The 14,205-nt window shown below is 64.4% G+C and overlaps 1 protein-coding gene across 1 annotated transcript; it reads left to right on the top strand.

Moving 5' to 3' along the window:
* The first annotated feature begins 6,013 nt into the window (after positions 1–6,013).
* Positions 6,014–13,648, top strand: RWDD3 (RWD domain containing 3). Its single transcript, XM_080649505.1, has 4 exons — positions 6,014–6,215; positions 9,918–10,405; positions 12,366–12,481; positions 12,563–13,648. Exons 1-4 carry the CDS (start codon positions 6,131–6,133, stop codon positions 12,675–12,677), a joined length of 804 nt encoding a protein of 267 aa, XP_080505631.1. The 5' UTR covers positions 6,014–6,130; the 3' UTR covers positions 12,678–13,648.
* Positions 13,649–14,205: the final 557 nt, after the last annotated feature.

The raw sequence follows: 14,205 nt of genomic DNA, 5'->3' as shown, positions 1-14,205 counted from the left end.
TCCCTTCCCCTCCCCTTTCCCCTCCCTGCCCTCCTTTCCCTCTCCCCCCTCGATGCCCTCCCCCTCCCCTCCCTCCCCCCTGCCCTCCCTTGGCCCAGCCTGGCAGCGCCCCGGACACCTTTCAGCCCTGCCAGCAGGAGGAAGGTGCTCTCTGGTGTGTGTGACCCGGCGGATTCAGTAAAACCTTGGCAGCCCGTCCTGCGTCTCCGCGCCCTGGGCCCTGGGCCTCGCGTGGCCTCGGTGCTGTCGGCCAGGCTTGGCCCAGGCTCCTGGCTTCTCCGCGCTGGTCCAGAGCGTCCGGGGGCAGAAGTGGCGAGCGAAGCAGAATGGGAAGCAGCTGCCCTTTGGAGAGCAGGGAGCCTGAGTCACGCTCGGGGGACACGGGAAGGGCCGCGGTGGGGACACGGGAAGGCCGCGCTGGGGGCACGGGAAGGCCGCGGCGGGGACACGGGAAGGCCCGCGGTGGGACACGGGAAGGCCACGCTGGGGACACGGAAGGCCGCGGTGGGACACGGGAAGGCCGCGGTGGGGGACACGGGGATGGCCGTGCTGGGGGACACGGGAAGGCCGCGGTGGGGACACGGGAAGGCCGTGTGGGGGACACGGGGAGGCCGTGCTGGGGGACACGGGAAGGGCCGCGGTGGGGACACGGGAAGGCCGCGGTGGGGACACGGGAAGGCCGCGGTGGGACACGGGAAGGCCGCGGTGGGGGACACGGGGAGGCCGTGCTGGGGGACACGGGAAGGCCGCGGTGGGGACACGGGAAGGCCGCGGTGGGGACACGGGAAGGCCGCGGTGGGGACACGGGAAGGCCGCGCTGGGGACACGGAAGGCCACGCTGGGGACACGGGAAGGCTGAGCGAGGCCTGGCCAGGAGAGGCTGCGTCCCAGAATTACAATAGCTGCCCAGGCACAGGTGAACCGACCAGAGATGCCGGGGTCTCCCCGAGGCCTCACCTTCAGCCCACCCCCGGTCCTCACCAGAGCTCACTTGGGAGGGGGTCCCTTAAACATACACAAAATCGCCCTGACCGGTGTGGCTCAGTGGATAGAGCATCCGCCTGGACTGATGGGTCCTGGGTTCGATTCTGGTCGAGGGCATGTACCTCGGCCGCAGTGGGAACACGGGAAGGCCGCGGTGGGGACACGGGAAAGCCACGGTGGGGACACGGGGAACGGCCGCGCTGGGGACACGGAAGGCCGCGCTGGGGCACGGGAAGGCCGCGGTGGGGGCACGGGAAGGCCGCGCTGGGGACACGGGAAGGCCGCGGTGGGGGCACGGGAAGGCCGCGCTGGGGACACGGGAAGGCCGCGCTGGGGACACGGGAAGGCTGAGCGAGGCCTGGCCAGGAGAGGCTGCGTCCCAGAATTACAATAGCTGCCCAGGCACAGGTGAACCGACCAGAGACGCCGGGGTCTTCCCCGAGGCCTCACCTTCAGCCCACCCCCGGTCCTCACCAGAGCTCACTTGGGAGGGGGTCCCTTAAACATACACAAATCGCCCTGACCGGTGTGGCTCAGTGGATAGAGCATCCGCCCTGGACTGATGGGTCCTGGGTTCGATTCTGGTCGAGGGCATGTACCTCGGCCGCAGTGGGAACACGGGAAGGCCGCGGTGGGGACACGGGAAAGCACGGTGGGGACACGGAAGGCCGCGCTGGGGACACGGGAAGGCCGCGGTGGGGGCACGGGAAGGCCGCGCTGGGGGCACGGGAAGGCCGCGCTGGGGACACGGAAGGCCGCGGTGGGGGACACGGGAAGGCCGCGGTGGGGGACACGGGAAGGCCGCGGTGGGGGACACGGGAAGGCCGCGGTGGGGGACACGGGAAAGGCCGCGCTGGGGACACGGGAAGGCCGCGCTGGGACACGGGAAGGCCGCGGTGGGGACACGGAAGGCCGCGGTGGGGGCACGGGAAGGCCGCGCTGGGGGGCACGGGAAGGCCACGGTGGGGACACGGGAAGGCCGCGGTGGGGCACAGGGGAAGGCCGCGGTGGGGGCACGGGAAGGCCGCGGTGGGGGCACGGGAAGGCCGCGCTGGGGGCACGGGAAGGCCACGGTGGGGACACGGGAAGGCCGCGGTGGGGGCACGGGAAGGTCGCGGTGGGGGCACGGGAAGGCCGCGCTGGGGACACGGGAAGGCCGCGGTGGGGGCACGGGAAGGCCGCGCTGGGGCACGGGAAGGCCGCGGTGGGGGCACGGAAGGCCGCGGTGGGGGACACGGAAGGCCGCGCTGGGGGACACGGGAAGGCCGGCGCTGGGGGACACGGGAATGGCCGGCGGTGGGGGACACGGGAAGGCCGCGGGTGGGGGACACGGGAAGGCCGCGGTGGGGACACGGGAAGGCCGCGCTGGGGGACACGGGAAGGCCGCGCTGGGGACACGGGAAGGCCGCGGTGGGGGACACGGGAAGGCCGCCTGGGGGACACGGGAAGGCCGCGCTAGGGACACGGGAAGGCCGCGGTGGGGACACGGGAAGGCCGCGCTGGGGACACGGGAAGGCCGCGCTGGGGGACACGGGAACGCCGCAGTGGGGACACGGAAGGCCGCGCTGGGGGACACGGGGAAGGCCGCGCTGGGGACACGGGAAGGCCGCGCTGGGGGACACGGGAAGGCCGCGGTGGGGGACACGGGAAGGCCGTGGTGGGACAAGGGAAGGCCACGGTGGGGGACACGGGGAGGCCGTGCTGGGGACACGGGAAGGCCGCAGTGGGGACACGGGAAGGCCGCGGTGGGGGCACGGGAAGGCCGCGCTGGGGACACGGGAAGGCCGCGCTGGGGACACGGAAGGCCGCGCTGGGGACACGGGAAGGCTGAGCGAGGCCTGGCCAGGAGATGGCTGCATCCCAGAATTACAATAGCTGCCCAGGCACAGGTGAACCGACCACACCTTCAGCCCACCCCCGGTCCTCACCAGAGCTCACTTGGGAGGGGGTCCCTTAAACATACACAAAATCGCCCTGACCGGTGTGGCGCAGTGGATAGAGCATCCGCCCTGGACTGATGGGTCCCTGGGTTCGATTCTGGTCGAGGGCATGTACCTCGGTTGCAGGCTCCATCCCTGGCCCTGGTTGGGGCATTTGTGGGAGGCAACCATTGATGTCTCTCTCTCTCATCGATGTTTCTCTCTCTGTGAGAGCTCAGTGGTTGAGCGTCGTCCTATGGACCAGGAGGTCAGGGTTCAATTCCCGGTCAGGGCACAGGCCGGGTTGCGGGCTCGATCCCCAGTAGGGGGCCTGCAGGAGGCAGCCGATCCAGGATTCTCTCTCATCATGGATGTTTCTCTCTCTCCCTCTCTCTGAAGTCAATAAAAATTTACTTTTAAACAAAGAAAACGTGACTGTGGAGGTGACTCCATATATTTAATACACCAGCGTGTTGTCACCTGCCGTTCGTTCACGGCTAGCACCCGACGCCCCTGTAAGAGCCGGCGGGGCTGGCTGTCGGGAGAACCCACTGTTCCCTGTTCACGCTTTTTCCTTCTTCGTGAATCCGATGTGGCTCCAGGGAAGACGTGTAGCTTCCTGTTGACGTCGGTCAACATGTTAACGGGATAACAACCCATGGGAACCGGGGTTCAGGGAGCCACAGACCTTTCCGCAGACCCCAGACCCACACGCTCCCTCCGGCTCGGCTCACGCTACACACGTCCAGGGCCGTCCACACGCTGGCCACTGTGCTCAGAGTCGGGGACACCCCAGAGACCCTCAGGGAGGTCCCAGACGCATCAGCGAAGTCAGCGCCCTCTGCCGAGCAGCGGATCGAGGAGGGGTCCCCGGCACAGACTCGGAGGGAGGGTGGGGTTCAGAACAAGAATCACCCAAAGGGTCGTGTGCGTGGGGACACCCCAGTAGCAACCCCGGCACTGCTCTATCTCAGAGGCTAACGCTGCTTCTCTTAAAAATACGTGTTTATGGATTTCAGAGAGGAAGGGAGCGGGAGGGAGAGGAACATCAGTGATGAGAGAGTCATGGATCAGCTTCCTGCTTCGCGCCCCACACTGGGATGGAGCCCGCCCCCGGGCACGTGCCCTGGCCGGGAATGGGAACCGGAGACCCGTGGGTGGGCGGCGACGCTTTAACCACGGAGCCACGCCGCCAGGGCGCCAGGGGGATGTTCGTAGGAAATGCATTCCTTTGTCCACCTGCTCGTTAGCAGCTAATCCCAACCCCAGGGCACGGCTGCTGATTGGAAATACTCAAAGGCCTTTAAAACAAAGGGGTGCTAACCAGCGGGCCCCATGGGGCAACTCCGAGTGTGAACAGACCTCTGTCTTTCCTATGATGAGCATAGCGGGGTCTCAGTGCTCGGGGCGCTGACACCCCACATCCAGGTGCCCCTCCGCAGCCTCGCGGCCTCGGTGAGAGGCCTTCCTGCTCTGGAAGCAGCACCTCCCTTCTTCACGCCCCCCCCCCCCCCCCGTTGGCAGCAGCGGGAGGGGCGCGGAGGGCGGGGACACGGAGTCAGGGTCACAGCCTGCCCGCTGGTGCTGCAGGTCAGGGACGGGCCACGGTGCAGCGTCTAAGTCCCCGCTCGCCTCTCAGAATGTTCTTTGTTTTTAAAAAGGAACTCTGAGACCACACCACCACCAAACCAACGAACCCAGGAGGTCCGCCGGGCGGTGTGGCTCGGATGGCTGGGCTCCTGAAACGCCTGCTGGTTCCATTCCCACCAGGACAGCGTGCGCGCGTGTGTGTGTGTGTGTGTGTGTGTGTGTGTGCGTGTGGGGTGTGTGCGCGCGCGTGTGCGTGGTGTGTGTGTGCGTGCATGTGCGTGGGTGTGTGTGTGCGTGTGTGTGCATGGGTGTGTGTGTGCGTGTGTGTGCATGCGCGCGTGTGTGTGCACGTGCGTGTGTGGGGTGTGCACGTGTGTGCGTGTGTGTGTGCGTGTGCATGTGCGTGTGTGGGGTGTGCATGTGTGTGTGTGCATATGCGTGTGTGGGGTGTGCACATGTGTGTGCATGTGTGTGTGTGTGTGTTGGGGAATGGGGGGGCTCCATCCCAGGTAGCAGGGGCCTGCAGGAGGCAGCTGAGGGCAGGCTCTCAGGATGTTTCTCTTCCTCTCTCTAAAAGCCAATTAAAACAAAACAAGCAAAAACAAACAGAAGGTTTGACCAGGCCGAGCATGGCCCCGAGGGAGGCCTCGCGGAGGGTCTCTAGGGGCTCCTGGAGGCCAAGCCGGACCAGGACTGGAATCCCTGCTCCTGGAGGCCGAGCCGGACCAGGACTGGAATCCCGGCTCCTGGAGGCTGAGCCGGACCAGGATTGGAATCCCTGCTCCTGGAGGCCGAGCCGGACCAGGACTGGAATCCCTGCTCCTGGTGGTCAAGCCGGACCAGGACTGGAATCCCGGCTCCTGGAGGCCAAGCCGGACCAGGACTGGAATCCCGGCTCCTGGTGGTCAAGCTGGACCAGGACTGGAATCCCTGCCGGTCCCGGGCTCACATTCCTGAACTTAAGCGCTGGGTTCCAGGGCCTCCGTTTCTTCCCTGAAGCTCAGGTCCCACTGCTTCTAGGCGTCGGATTTCACAAATTAATTATTGAAGAGCCAGCGTTTGCTGCGTTTACACACTTGATTGCGCCCCCAAAGGCCGAGGAGTTCCACTGGGCGGGCACCTTGGCGCAGAACTGGGCCAGGGCAGTGACCCCCCAGATGCCAGGCCGGCAGGCCCAGGCCGCCTCTGCAGGGGCTGCGGGAAGGGCCGGCTCAGGGGAGGCCCAGGCTCCGCGCACGGTGGGCGCCGCGGCGGCCAGGTCCCTGGGAACCCAGGAGGGCGCGGGCTCCCCGTCTCCCCACGCCCAGCTCCGGTGTGAGCCCCACGTGGGCTCGCCTCCTTCCACCCAAGTTCTCTTCGCCCAGGGCCCTCCTCCCGCACGGGCTGAGCCGGCGCCTGTCGGGGCGGGGCGGGGCGGGAGGCTCGGCGGGGAGGCGCCCTCGGGCAGGAAAGGCCGGGCCTCTGGGCCCAGGGAAGCCCCGCCGATTCGCAGCCCCCGGGGAGGCAGGAGGCCAGGGCTGGGGGGACCTCGGGCCCATCCCGCCCGCCACGCGCTGCGAAGACGCGCGCGCCCCCCGGTGGCCACGGGCCGGCTGCGCGGGGCGGAAGGGGCGGCGCGGCGCCGGCGCGGAGGGCGGATGGCGGGGCCGGCGCGGGAGGAGCTGGCGGCGCTGGAGGCGATCTTCTGCGGCCCCGGCGAGTGGGAGGTGCTCAGCCGCTCAGGTGACCGCCCGCGGAGCTGCGTGGGGCCGGCGGGAGTGGGGGGCCGCCCCGAAGCGTGGCCAGTGTCGCTGCCCTGCTGGGAGTGGGGAATCGGAGGCCCGGGCTCGGGCGCCCCGCTCCGGCGGGTCCCGGCCATCCGCGCCCCATGTGCCCGCCCTGCTCCCCAAACTCGGGGAGCACCCAGCCCCGGTGCTCGCTGGTGGGGAGCTGTGGGGGGGTAGGGGCTGGGGCCCTCCTGGAGTGCGCTCTCCACATCCCCTTGGCCGCCCGCACTTACTCTCCAGCTCTCACCTTACAAAGGGGCCTGTCCTGAGCCCTAGCCCAGGGGCCCCCAACCTTTTATGGCCACGCCCCTCTGAGCCTCTCTAACATCCTGACCCCCCCCCACCCATAGACTTCTTATTCAGAAAGTGACCTGCTGTTCACGTGGAGGAAGCCTAGAAGTCCACGAACTTGTTAAAAAAATAATAATATGAAGTGATATGAAAATATAGCAAATAAAGTTTCAAGTCATAATAGAGAACTGAAATGCATCCATGTGTCACAATATGTATTTACATACTGTATATGAGACCCCTAGAACCATCAGAAATGCAAAAAATTCACAGTGAATAATTCAATCTCGAACTGCCCCCCTTAAACATCACATTGCCCCGCGGGGGCGGGGGGAGGGGGGCGTGTGCCCCACGTTGGGAACCTACTGCCCCAATGGCATTGCCGGGTGCGCCTGGTGCGCGCCAGGCCCGTGTCCTCTGTATGGTGTGTGGTTGTCTCGGGGAGCTTGAGGGCAGGGACTCTGGTTTTGCAATCACCTGCACACAGTAGGTGGTCAATAAATGTTTGTTCAATTTTCTTTTTTGTTGTGAATCCTCACCCGATAATATTTTTTCCATTGACTTTTAGAGAGAGTGGAAGAGAGAGGGAGAGACAGAAACATCGATGTGAGAGAAACACATCGATGGGTTGCCTCCTGCTCGCGCCCCCAACCAGGCCCCGGGCCGGGGAGGGGCCTGCAACCGAGGTAAGAGGGACGTGCCCTTGATCGGAATCGAACCCGGAACCCTTCGGTCCGCAGGCTGACGCTCTATCCACTGAGCCACCCGGCCGGGGTTGTGGGCTTGGTGTTTGAATTCGGGCAGCGCTCGCTCTGTTACGTGTCCAAGTTGATCGCTTTTCTTCCGCTCTGTCCAGTCCCCGGAACGGTGTCCGTGTGGGCGCCGGGGCGCGTTCCCTGTTCAGCCCACACGTGTTGAGCCCCTGGGCGCGCACCCCGCGTCCTCCGGAGCGGACCGTCGAGAAGGTTCTGGCGGCCGGTGTGGTGGCAGCTAAGGCTTCCTCTGTCCCGCCTGCGGCCTCCGTTCAGCAGCAGCCGCTGCGGGGAGGGAGGGAGGAGGCTGCTGCACGTTCTGTTTTCGCTGTCCCTGCAGACGCGTCCCGGACATTTTCCACGTGGATTCGCCGGCTTTTCCCGGCAGCTCCCAGTCCAGAGGGCCTCCCGACCGCACACGGCTGACCCTAGGGCCGTGCGGACGTGCCGGGGGGGGGGGGGGGGGGAAGGGGGGGGGAGAAGCCGCCCGCTCTCCCGCCTCCACGGGGCTCTCCCTTCTCTCACGGTTCCCTCCGTCCCTCACTGCCCCGGCCCAGCCAGCACCCATGTCCCAGGCACGGGGACCGTCTGTGACCCCAGCCAGCACCCGTGTCCCAGGCACGGGGACAGTCCGTGACCCCAGCCAGCACCCGTGTCCCAGGCACGGGGACCGTCCGTGACCCCAGCCAGCGCCCGTGTCCCAGGCAGGGGGACAGTCCGTGACCCCAGCCAGCACCCATGTCCCAGGCACGGGGACCGTCCGTGACCCCAGCCAGCGCCCGTGTCCCAGGCAGGGGGACAGTCCGTGACCCCAGCCAGCACCCGTGTCCCAGGCACGGGGACAGTCCGTGACCCCAGCCAGCACCCGTGTCCCAGGCACGGGGACAGTCCGTGACCCCAGCCAGCACCCGTGTCCCAGGCACGGGGACAGTCCGTGACCCCAGCCAGCACCCGTGTCCCAGGCACGGGACAGTCCGTGACCCCAGCCAGCACCCGTGTCCCAGGCACGGGGACAGTCCGTGACCCCAGCCAGCACCGTGTCCCAGGCAGGGGGACCGTCCGTGACCCCAGCCAGCGCCCGTGTCCCAGGCAGGGGGACAGTCCGTGACCCCAGCCAGCGCCTGTGTCCCAGGCACGGGGACAGTCCGTCACGGACCTGCTTTCCCTGCAGAGCGAACCTGCCTGCGTCTTTCTCACACGGTTGTTTCAAGTCCTCCCTCCTCGTGTGTCCATCACCCCTGTTCTGAAGGGCGGCACCCCAGTTCATCCTCACTCCCTGTCTCTACTCCAATCGCCTCGCCTGAGGCAGCCTGTCGGCAGAGGCCATCGGATTTCTTTCTTTCTTTTTTTTAAAAAATATGTTTTTATTGGTCTTTAGAGAGAGAGGAAGGGAGAGAGGGAGAGAGAGAGAAACATCGAGGAGAGAGAAACGTCATGGATCGGCTGCCTCCTGCACACACCCCCGCTGGGGATGGAGCCCGCACCCAGGCCTGCGCCCTGACCGGGAATGGAACCCGCCCCGCTTAGCTCCCGGCTTGGAGGATCCAGCACTGCGCCGCCGGCCGGGCTAAGAGGCCATCGGTTTCCCCAGCTCCTGCCTCCCGGCGGGCGGGGTGCTCTGGCTCAGCGGGGTGCATGCTGGAGAAAGGAACCCGTGACTTCCCACCTCCCCTGAAGCCGGCCCAGGGGTAGGGCCGGTCGTGACTACCGGCGGAGCCAGAGCCACCGCCGAGGGCGCAGAGAAAACCCGAGGAAGTCGGTGTAGAAGGAGGCGCCGCTTCTTAACTCCCGGAACCCCGAGGGCTCTGCCTGCTGTTTAATTAAGCGTGACGCTGAGGCCAGGCCTCCTAATTAATGCAATCTGGTTCTCCCGTCAGTGGGTAATTGAATGACAGAGGAATGCCGTGTCGCCGCTCAGGACACGGTGTTGCTGGGAGAGGAGAACAGTCAGGGGGTGAAGGGGGCGCGGGGTGGGCACAGCTGGGGCGGAGGGTGAGGTGGGGACTCGCTAACCCCGCCGGGCTGCTGGCCGCTCCACGGCCCCCGGCAGCCTGGGCCAGGGGCTGCCGGACATTCTGACGCCACCGGTGCCTCCTGGCCTTGCTGCCCTGGAGGCAGGAGGGCACCGTGACGCGGGCCTTCCGGGTACGAGGTGGCCCAGGCTGCCACCCGAGGGTGGGCACTCAGTGCGGCTGGGCCGGTGGTGCTGGGAGTTCCTGGGGCGCCGTACGCGGATAGTAACCATCACTCCCGGGCACACGTGACGTGAGCCCCGCGCACGGGGGGTCCGTGGGGAGCCTGTGTCGGGTCTCGGCCCCTCCTTGCGCCGTGCAGGCCGGGTCGCCGACTGGGTGCCCGAAGCTGTAGATGCTCCTTAGCTTGTCCTGCAGAGATGACAGTGCTCAGGCCGGACGGAGCGTGTGGGCCCTGCATCGCCCTCCCTGAGACCGGGCGGGGGAGGGAGGACGGAAAGAGACGGGTGTGACCCCACTTCCGTGTGTCTCTTCCCAACAGAACCCAGTTTCCACCCAGAAACACAGGCTCTCCCCGGCCGGGTCGGTGTGGCATTGTGATCGGGTGCCGTGCAGCTAACGGGTGTCTTCGGTGCTTTCCAGAGACCCAGGGCACCGTGTGCAGAGTCCTCACCACGGCCGAAGGCCCGTCGGGGGCAGACACCCCCCTGGAGCTGGTGTTCCACCTACCAGCCGGCTACCCCGCGTGCCTGCCGGGCCTCTCCGTCGGCTCCGAGCGCCTGACCAGGGCCCAGTGCGCGGCCGTGAGGGACAAGCTCCTGGAGCAGGCCCAGGGCTTTCTGCCGGAACCGATGGTCCACCAGCTGGTTCTCTGGGCCCAGCAGAACCTCAGGCACCTCCTCGACCCACCGCCGGGGTCGGGAGCCGGCCCTGGCATGTGCGCTGCCGCGAGCGCCGCGGAGGCCGAGGGGCCCTGGACGACCCTCCTGCACCTGGACCACATGAGAGCGAAGACCAGATACGTGAGGACCGTGCGGCAGTGGGCCTCTGCCCTGGGGCTGACCGGGAGACTCCTGTTCGTGGGCAAAGTCATCCTGCTGCTTCTGCAAGGACACAGGGACCGCGTCAAGGTGCCCACCCGTTGTTTTTATTATTATTTTTTTAATATATACACACTGGAGGCCGATGCACGGAGCTCGTGCAAGGGGCCCCGGCTTCGTCCGCGTTCAGCTGTCCAGTCTAATTAGCATATTACACTCGTATTATTATAGATTTTTATTCATTTCAGAGAGGAGCAGGGAGGGAGAGAGAGAAACAGCAATGATGAGAGCATCATGGATCGGCTGCCTCCTGCACGCCCTCCACTGGGGATGGAGCCCGCACCCTGGGCATGTGCCCTGGCCGGGAATCGAACCCTGACCTCCTGGCTCATAGGTGGACGCTCAACCACGGAGCCGCGCCGGCCGGGCCAGCCGACACTTTAGTTTGCTCCCGTAGTACCTGGAAGGAGGAGCCCCATCTCCTACCCTCGAGGTCCTGTGAGTCGGGGGTGTGTGGGGGGGGAGCCTTAGGGCTCAGGTCAGCTTTCCGAGAGTTTCCAAGTTCTCCTGAACTCGCCTAACCTGTTCCCCTGGGCCCCAGCGAGGAAAGGGCCTGTCACAGCTCCAGCCTTAGGCTTTGAGCGCAGGTGGGTTGATCATCCCAGTTGAGTTTACCGAGAGCCGGAGCTCGCGCGGCCTGTGAGCCTTCCGATTGGGGGACCAACTACGAGCCTTTCCTAGCAGGGCACTCGCCACCCAACTCGTCTGGCGTCTGCTGAACCCGCCTCGTGCCGGGGCGTAGCACGCAGCGAATCGAGTCATTCAAGTTTAATGCAGGCCCTGGGCGGGGTCTGACCTAGGAGCCACGCACGTGAAGGCGGTTTCTCAGGGATGGGGAACACGGAGCCTTCCGGGGAGACATGGAGGCAGGAGGCACGCAGGCACTTCCTGCCTCATGCTTCCCCCAGAGGCTCCGCTTTTTCCTGAAGGCGCCCCGGCGTCCGGGGAAGGCGGCTGCTTTCGGATGTGAGACTGGACTCATCGGTTCATTGACAAGTGTTTACTCGTGGCTGGAGCGTGGCTGCTGCGGAGAAATTGCACTTTTTAAGGGGTTATTTATTTTTTTAAAAATCCTCACCCCAGGGTATTTTTTCCATTGACTTGAGAGAGAGAGAGAGAGAGAGAGAGAGAGAGGTCAGTGTGAGAGAGGCACATGGATTGGTTGTCTCCTGCACATGCCCCGACCGGCCGGGGATGAACCTGCAACCGAGGGACGTGCCCTTGACCTGAACCAGGAGTTCATGCTTGTTTACCACCTGTCCCCGACCTGCCGTCTAATGTCAACAAGCCCGGTAGGTCGTTAGAGGTCGCGGATGAGGACTGAGAATCGCAGGCGCTGGTCCCCAGCTTGGAGCCGGTGCAGCGCGTCACAGAGGGCGCGCTGGGCACCTGGGGACGCCATGCAGACGCTGGCACAGCAGCAGCAGTAGCGCCCGTGGCTCATGCCGTCAGTGCGTGGCCTGTGCGGACTCACCGAGTCAGGGGGTCTCCCCGTACAGCCGGGGGCAGCTGTGGCTCCTGAGGCCCAGAGCGTGTGGGCCACCAGCCCCGGGCCCAGCTGGCAGGCTGCCCAGGCCGGGATGAAGCCTGAGGCGGCCTCCCTCTGACCTTCTGGGCCCCGGCCGGCCCGGCACACCACCCCGTGTGCAAAAACGCGCGCACTCTCCCGCCGCCCGGTTCCCATGGAGACGAGGCAGGGAGCTCAGTCTGGACCCATGCCCAGGGCCGGCGAGGCTCAGTGGCCGAGCGTTGACCTATGAACCAGGAGGTCAGGGTTCAGTTCCCAGTCAAGAGCACATGCCCAGGTTATGGGTTTGATCCCCCGTGGGGGGGCGCGTGCAGGAGGCAGCCCATCAATGGTTCTCTCTCATCATGGATGTTTCTCTCTTCCTCTTTGAAATCGATAAAAGCATATTTTTTAAACAAAGAAAAGAAAACGTGGGGCCCAGAGCTCAAGGCGCCCGCAGATAACTTCCTGCTTGTTCCGTAGGAGTACCTGGTGCTTCAGAGAACCTCCACGGTCGACGTGGACTCGAGTGGGAAGAAGTGCAGAGAGAGGATGGCCAGCGTGCTGTGGGAGGCCAGGGCGCAGCCGGGACACAGCAGGTATGGCCGCGCCATCGCGGGCCGGCGGGCGGTTACCCTCCGAGCGTCGGGCTTATTCCCGGCTTCTCTCATGCCACGCAGGTTCCTGGCATTTGAAGTCAAAGAGTTTTCATCTCTGGATGAGTTGCAGAAGGAGTTTGAAACCGCAGGACTCGGGGCGCTGTTCTCCGAGTTCGTCCTGGGGCTGGTGAAATGACACGGCGCCGGAAGCCGATCGTTGTTTTCATAACAGAGAGCCGGGGACAGGGAATCCGGAGGGCTGGTCAACCTTAATTGCTCTAAAGGGTCAGAGCTAATTACTAGGTATTGGTAGTTGAAGCAGCCCCCCACCTGTTAACCCTAAATTCACTGATTGGCTTTTATTGGCGTTTCCTGCCTAGGGGATCTGGGTGTATCCTATCATTTTAATCTTAATAAAAGGGATGGAAAAGCCAGAGCGAGGAGTGGTCCTCCCACTGGAGGTGGACTCCCGCCTGCCCCCCGTTTCCCAATGTAATGCTTTTCTAGTCTCTGTTCATTTGTGCGCGGCCTTCTCCAGAACCCGAACCCTGAACCGGAACCCTGAACCACGCGGGACGTGAAAGGGGTTTCCACAACACGGAAGACGGCATTTCTTTGTTTTTTTAACAGCGGCATTTGTTCATTTTTGTTGTTGGATTTGCATTGGATTTTGGGGGTGGACAACTGGCAGAACTCACATAGGAATGATTTTAAAGTGTCTGTGAGGCAAAATGGGAGATACCATCCTATCTTCAGGAACAAAAGCCGATTCTGTTTGTGGAATATTACACAGTTAAGACACTCATGTTGTACTTTTATATATATATAATATGTTTTTATTGATTTCAGAGAGGAAGGGAGAGGGAGAGAGAAACATCAATGATGAGAGAGAATCACCGATCGGCTACCTCCTGCACGCCCCACACGCACCCTGGGCATGTGCCCTGACCAGGACTCGAACTCTGACCTCCTGGTTCACAGGTTGACGCTCAAGCACAGCCATGCCGGCCGGGCTGTGTGTGCTAATGTATGACAGTAAAGGCTGGGTTCAGTGGATGGAACGTTCTTTACAAGACTTCCGTAAGAAGGCGATGGTCAGCGAGTCCTGAGCTCACGGAGAGGGTGTGCTTGCTGCAGGGCAATGTTCTTGTGATGAAATGACTTTTGAAAAGAAATGTGTCTCCCTGTGTCCTTTTCTCGTGTTTACATTTTCAGCATTTTGATCATGATTTCCCCCATTTATCTTATTACTGGAGGCCCAGTGGACGAAATTAGTGCACTGGGGGGGGGGTGTCCCTCAGCCCAGCCTGCACCCTCTCCAATCTGGGACCCCTTGGGGGATGTCCATCTGCCGGTTTAGGCCCGATCCCAGAGGGATCCCTCTCACAATCCGGGACTGCTGGCTCCCAACCGCTCGCCTGCCTACCAGCCTGATCACCCCCTAACCACTCCCCTGCCAGCCTGATTGCCCCCAACTGCCCTCCCCTGCTGGCCTGATCGCCTCCAACTGCCTTCCCCTGCAGGCCTGGTCCCCCCCAACTGCCCTCCCCTGCAGGCCTGGTTCCCCCCCAACTGCCCTCCCCTGCAGGCCCAGTCCCCCCCAACTGCCCTCCCCTGCTGGCCCAGTCCCCCCCAACTGCCCTCCCCTGCTGGCCCAGTCCCCCCAACTGCCCTCCCCTGCTGGCCTAGTCCCCCCAACTGCCCTCCCCTGCTGGCCCAGTCCC

The sequence above is a fragment of the Plecotus auritus genome (assembly GCF_963455305.1).
Source record: "Plecotus auritus genome assembly, chromosome: 12".
In the NCBI taxonomy this organism is placed as follows: Eukaryota; Metazoa; Chordata; class Mammalia; order Chiroptera; family Vespertilionidae; genus Plecotus; species Plecotus auritus.
This window is presented reverse-complemented; position numbering and strand designations above follow the sequence as displayed.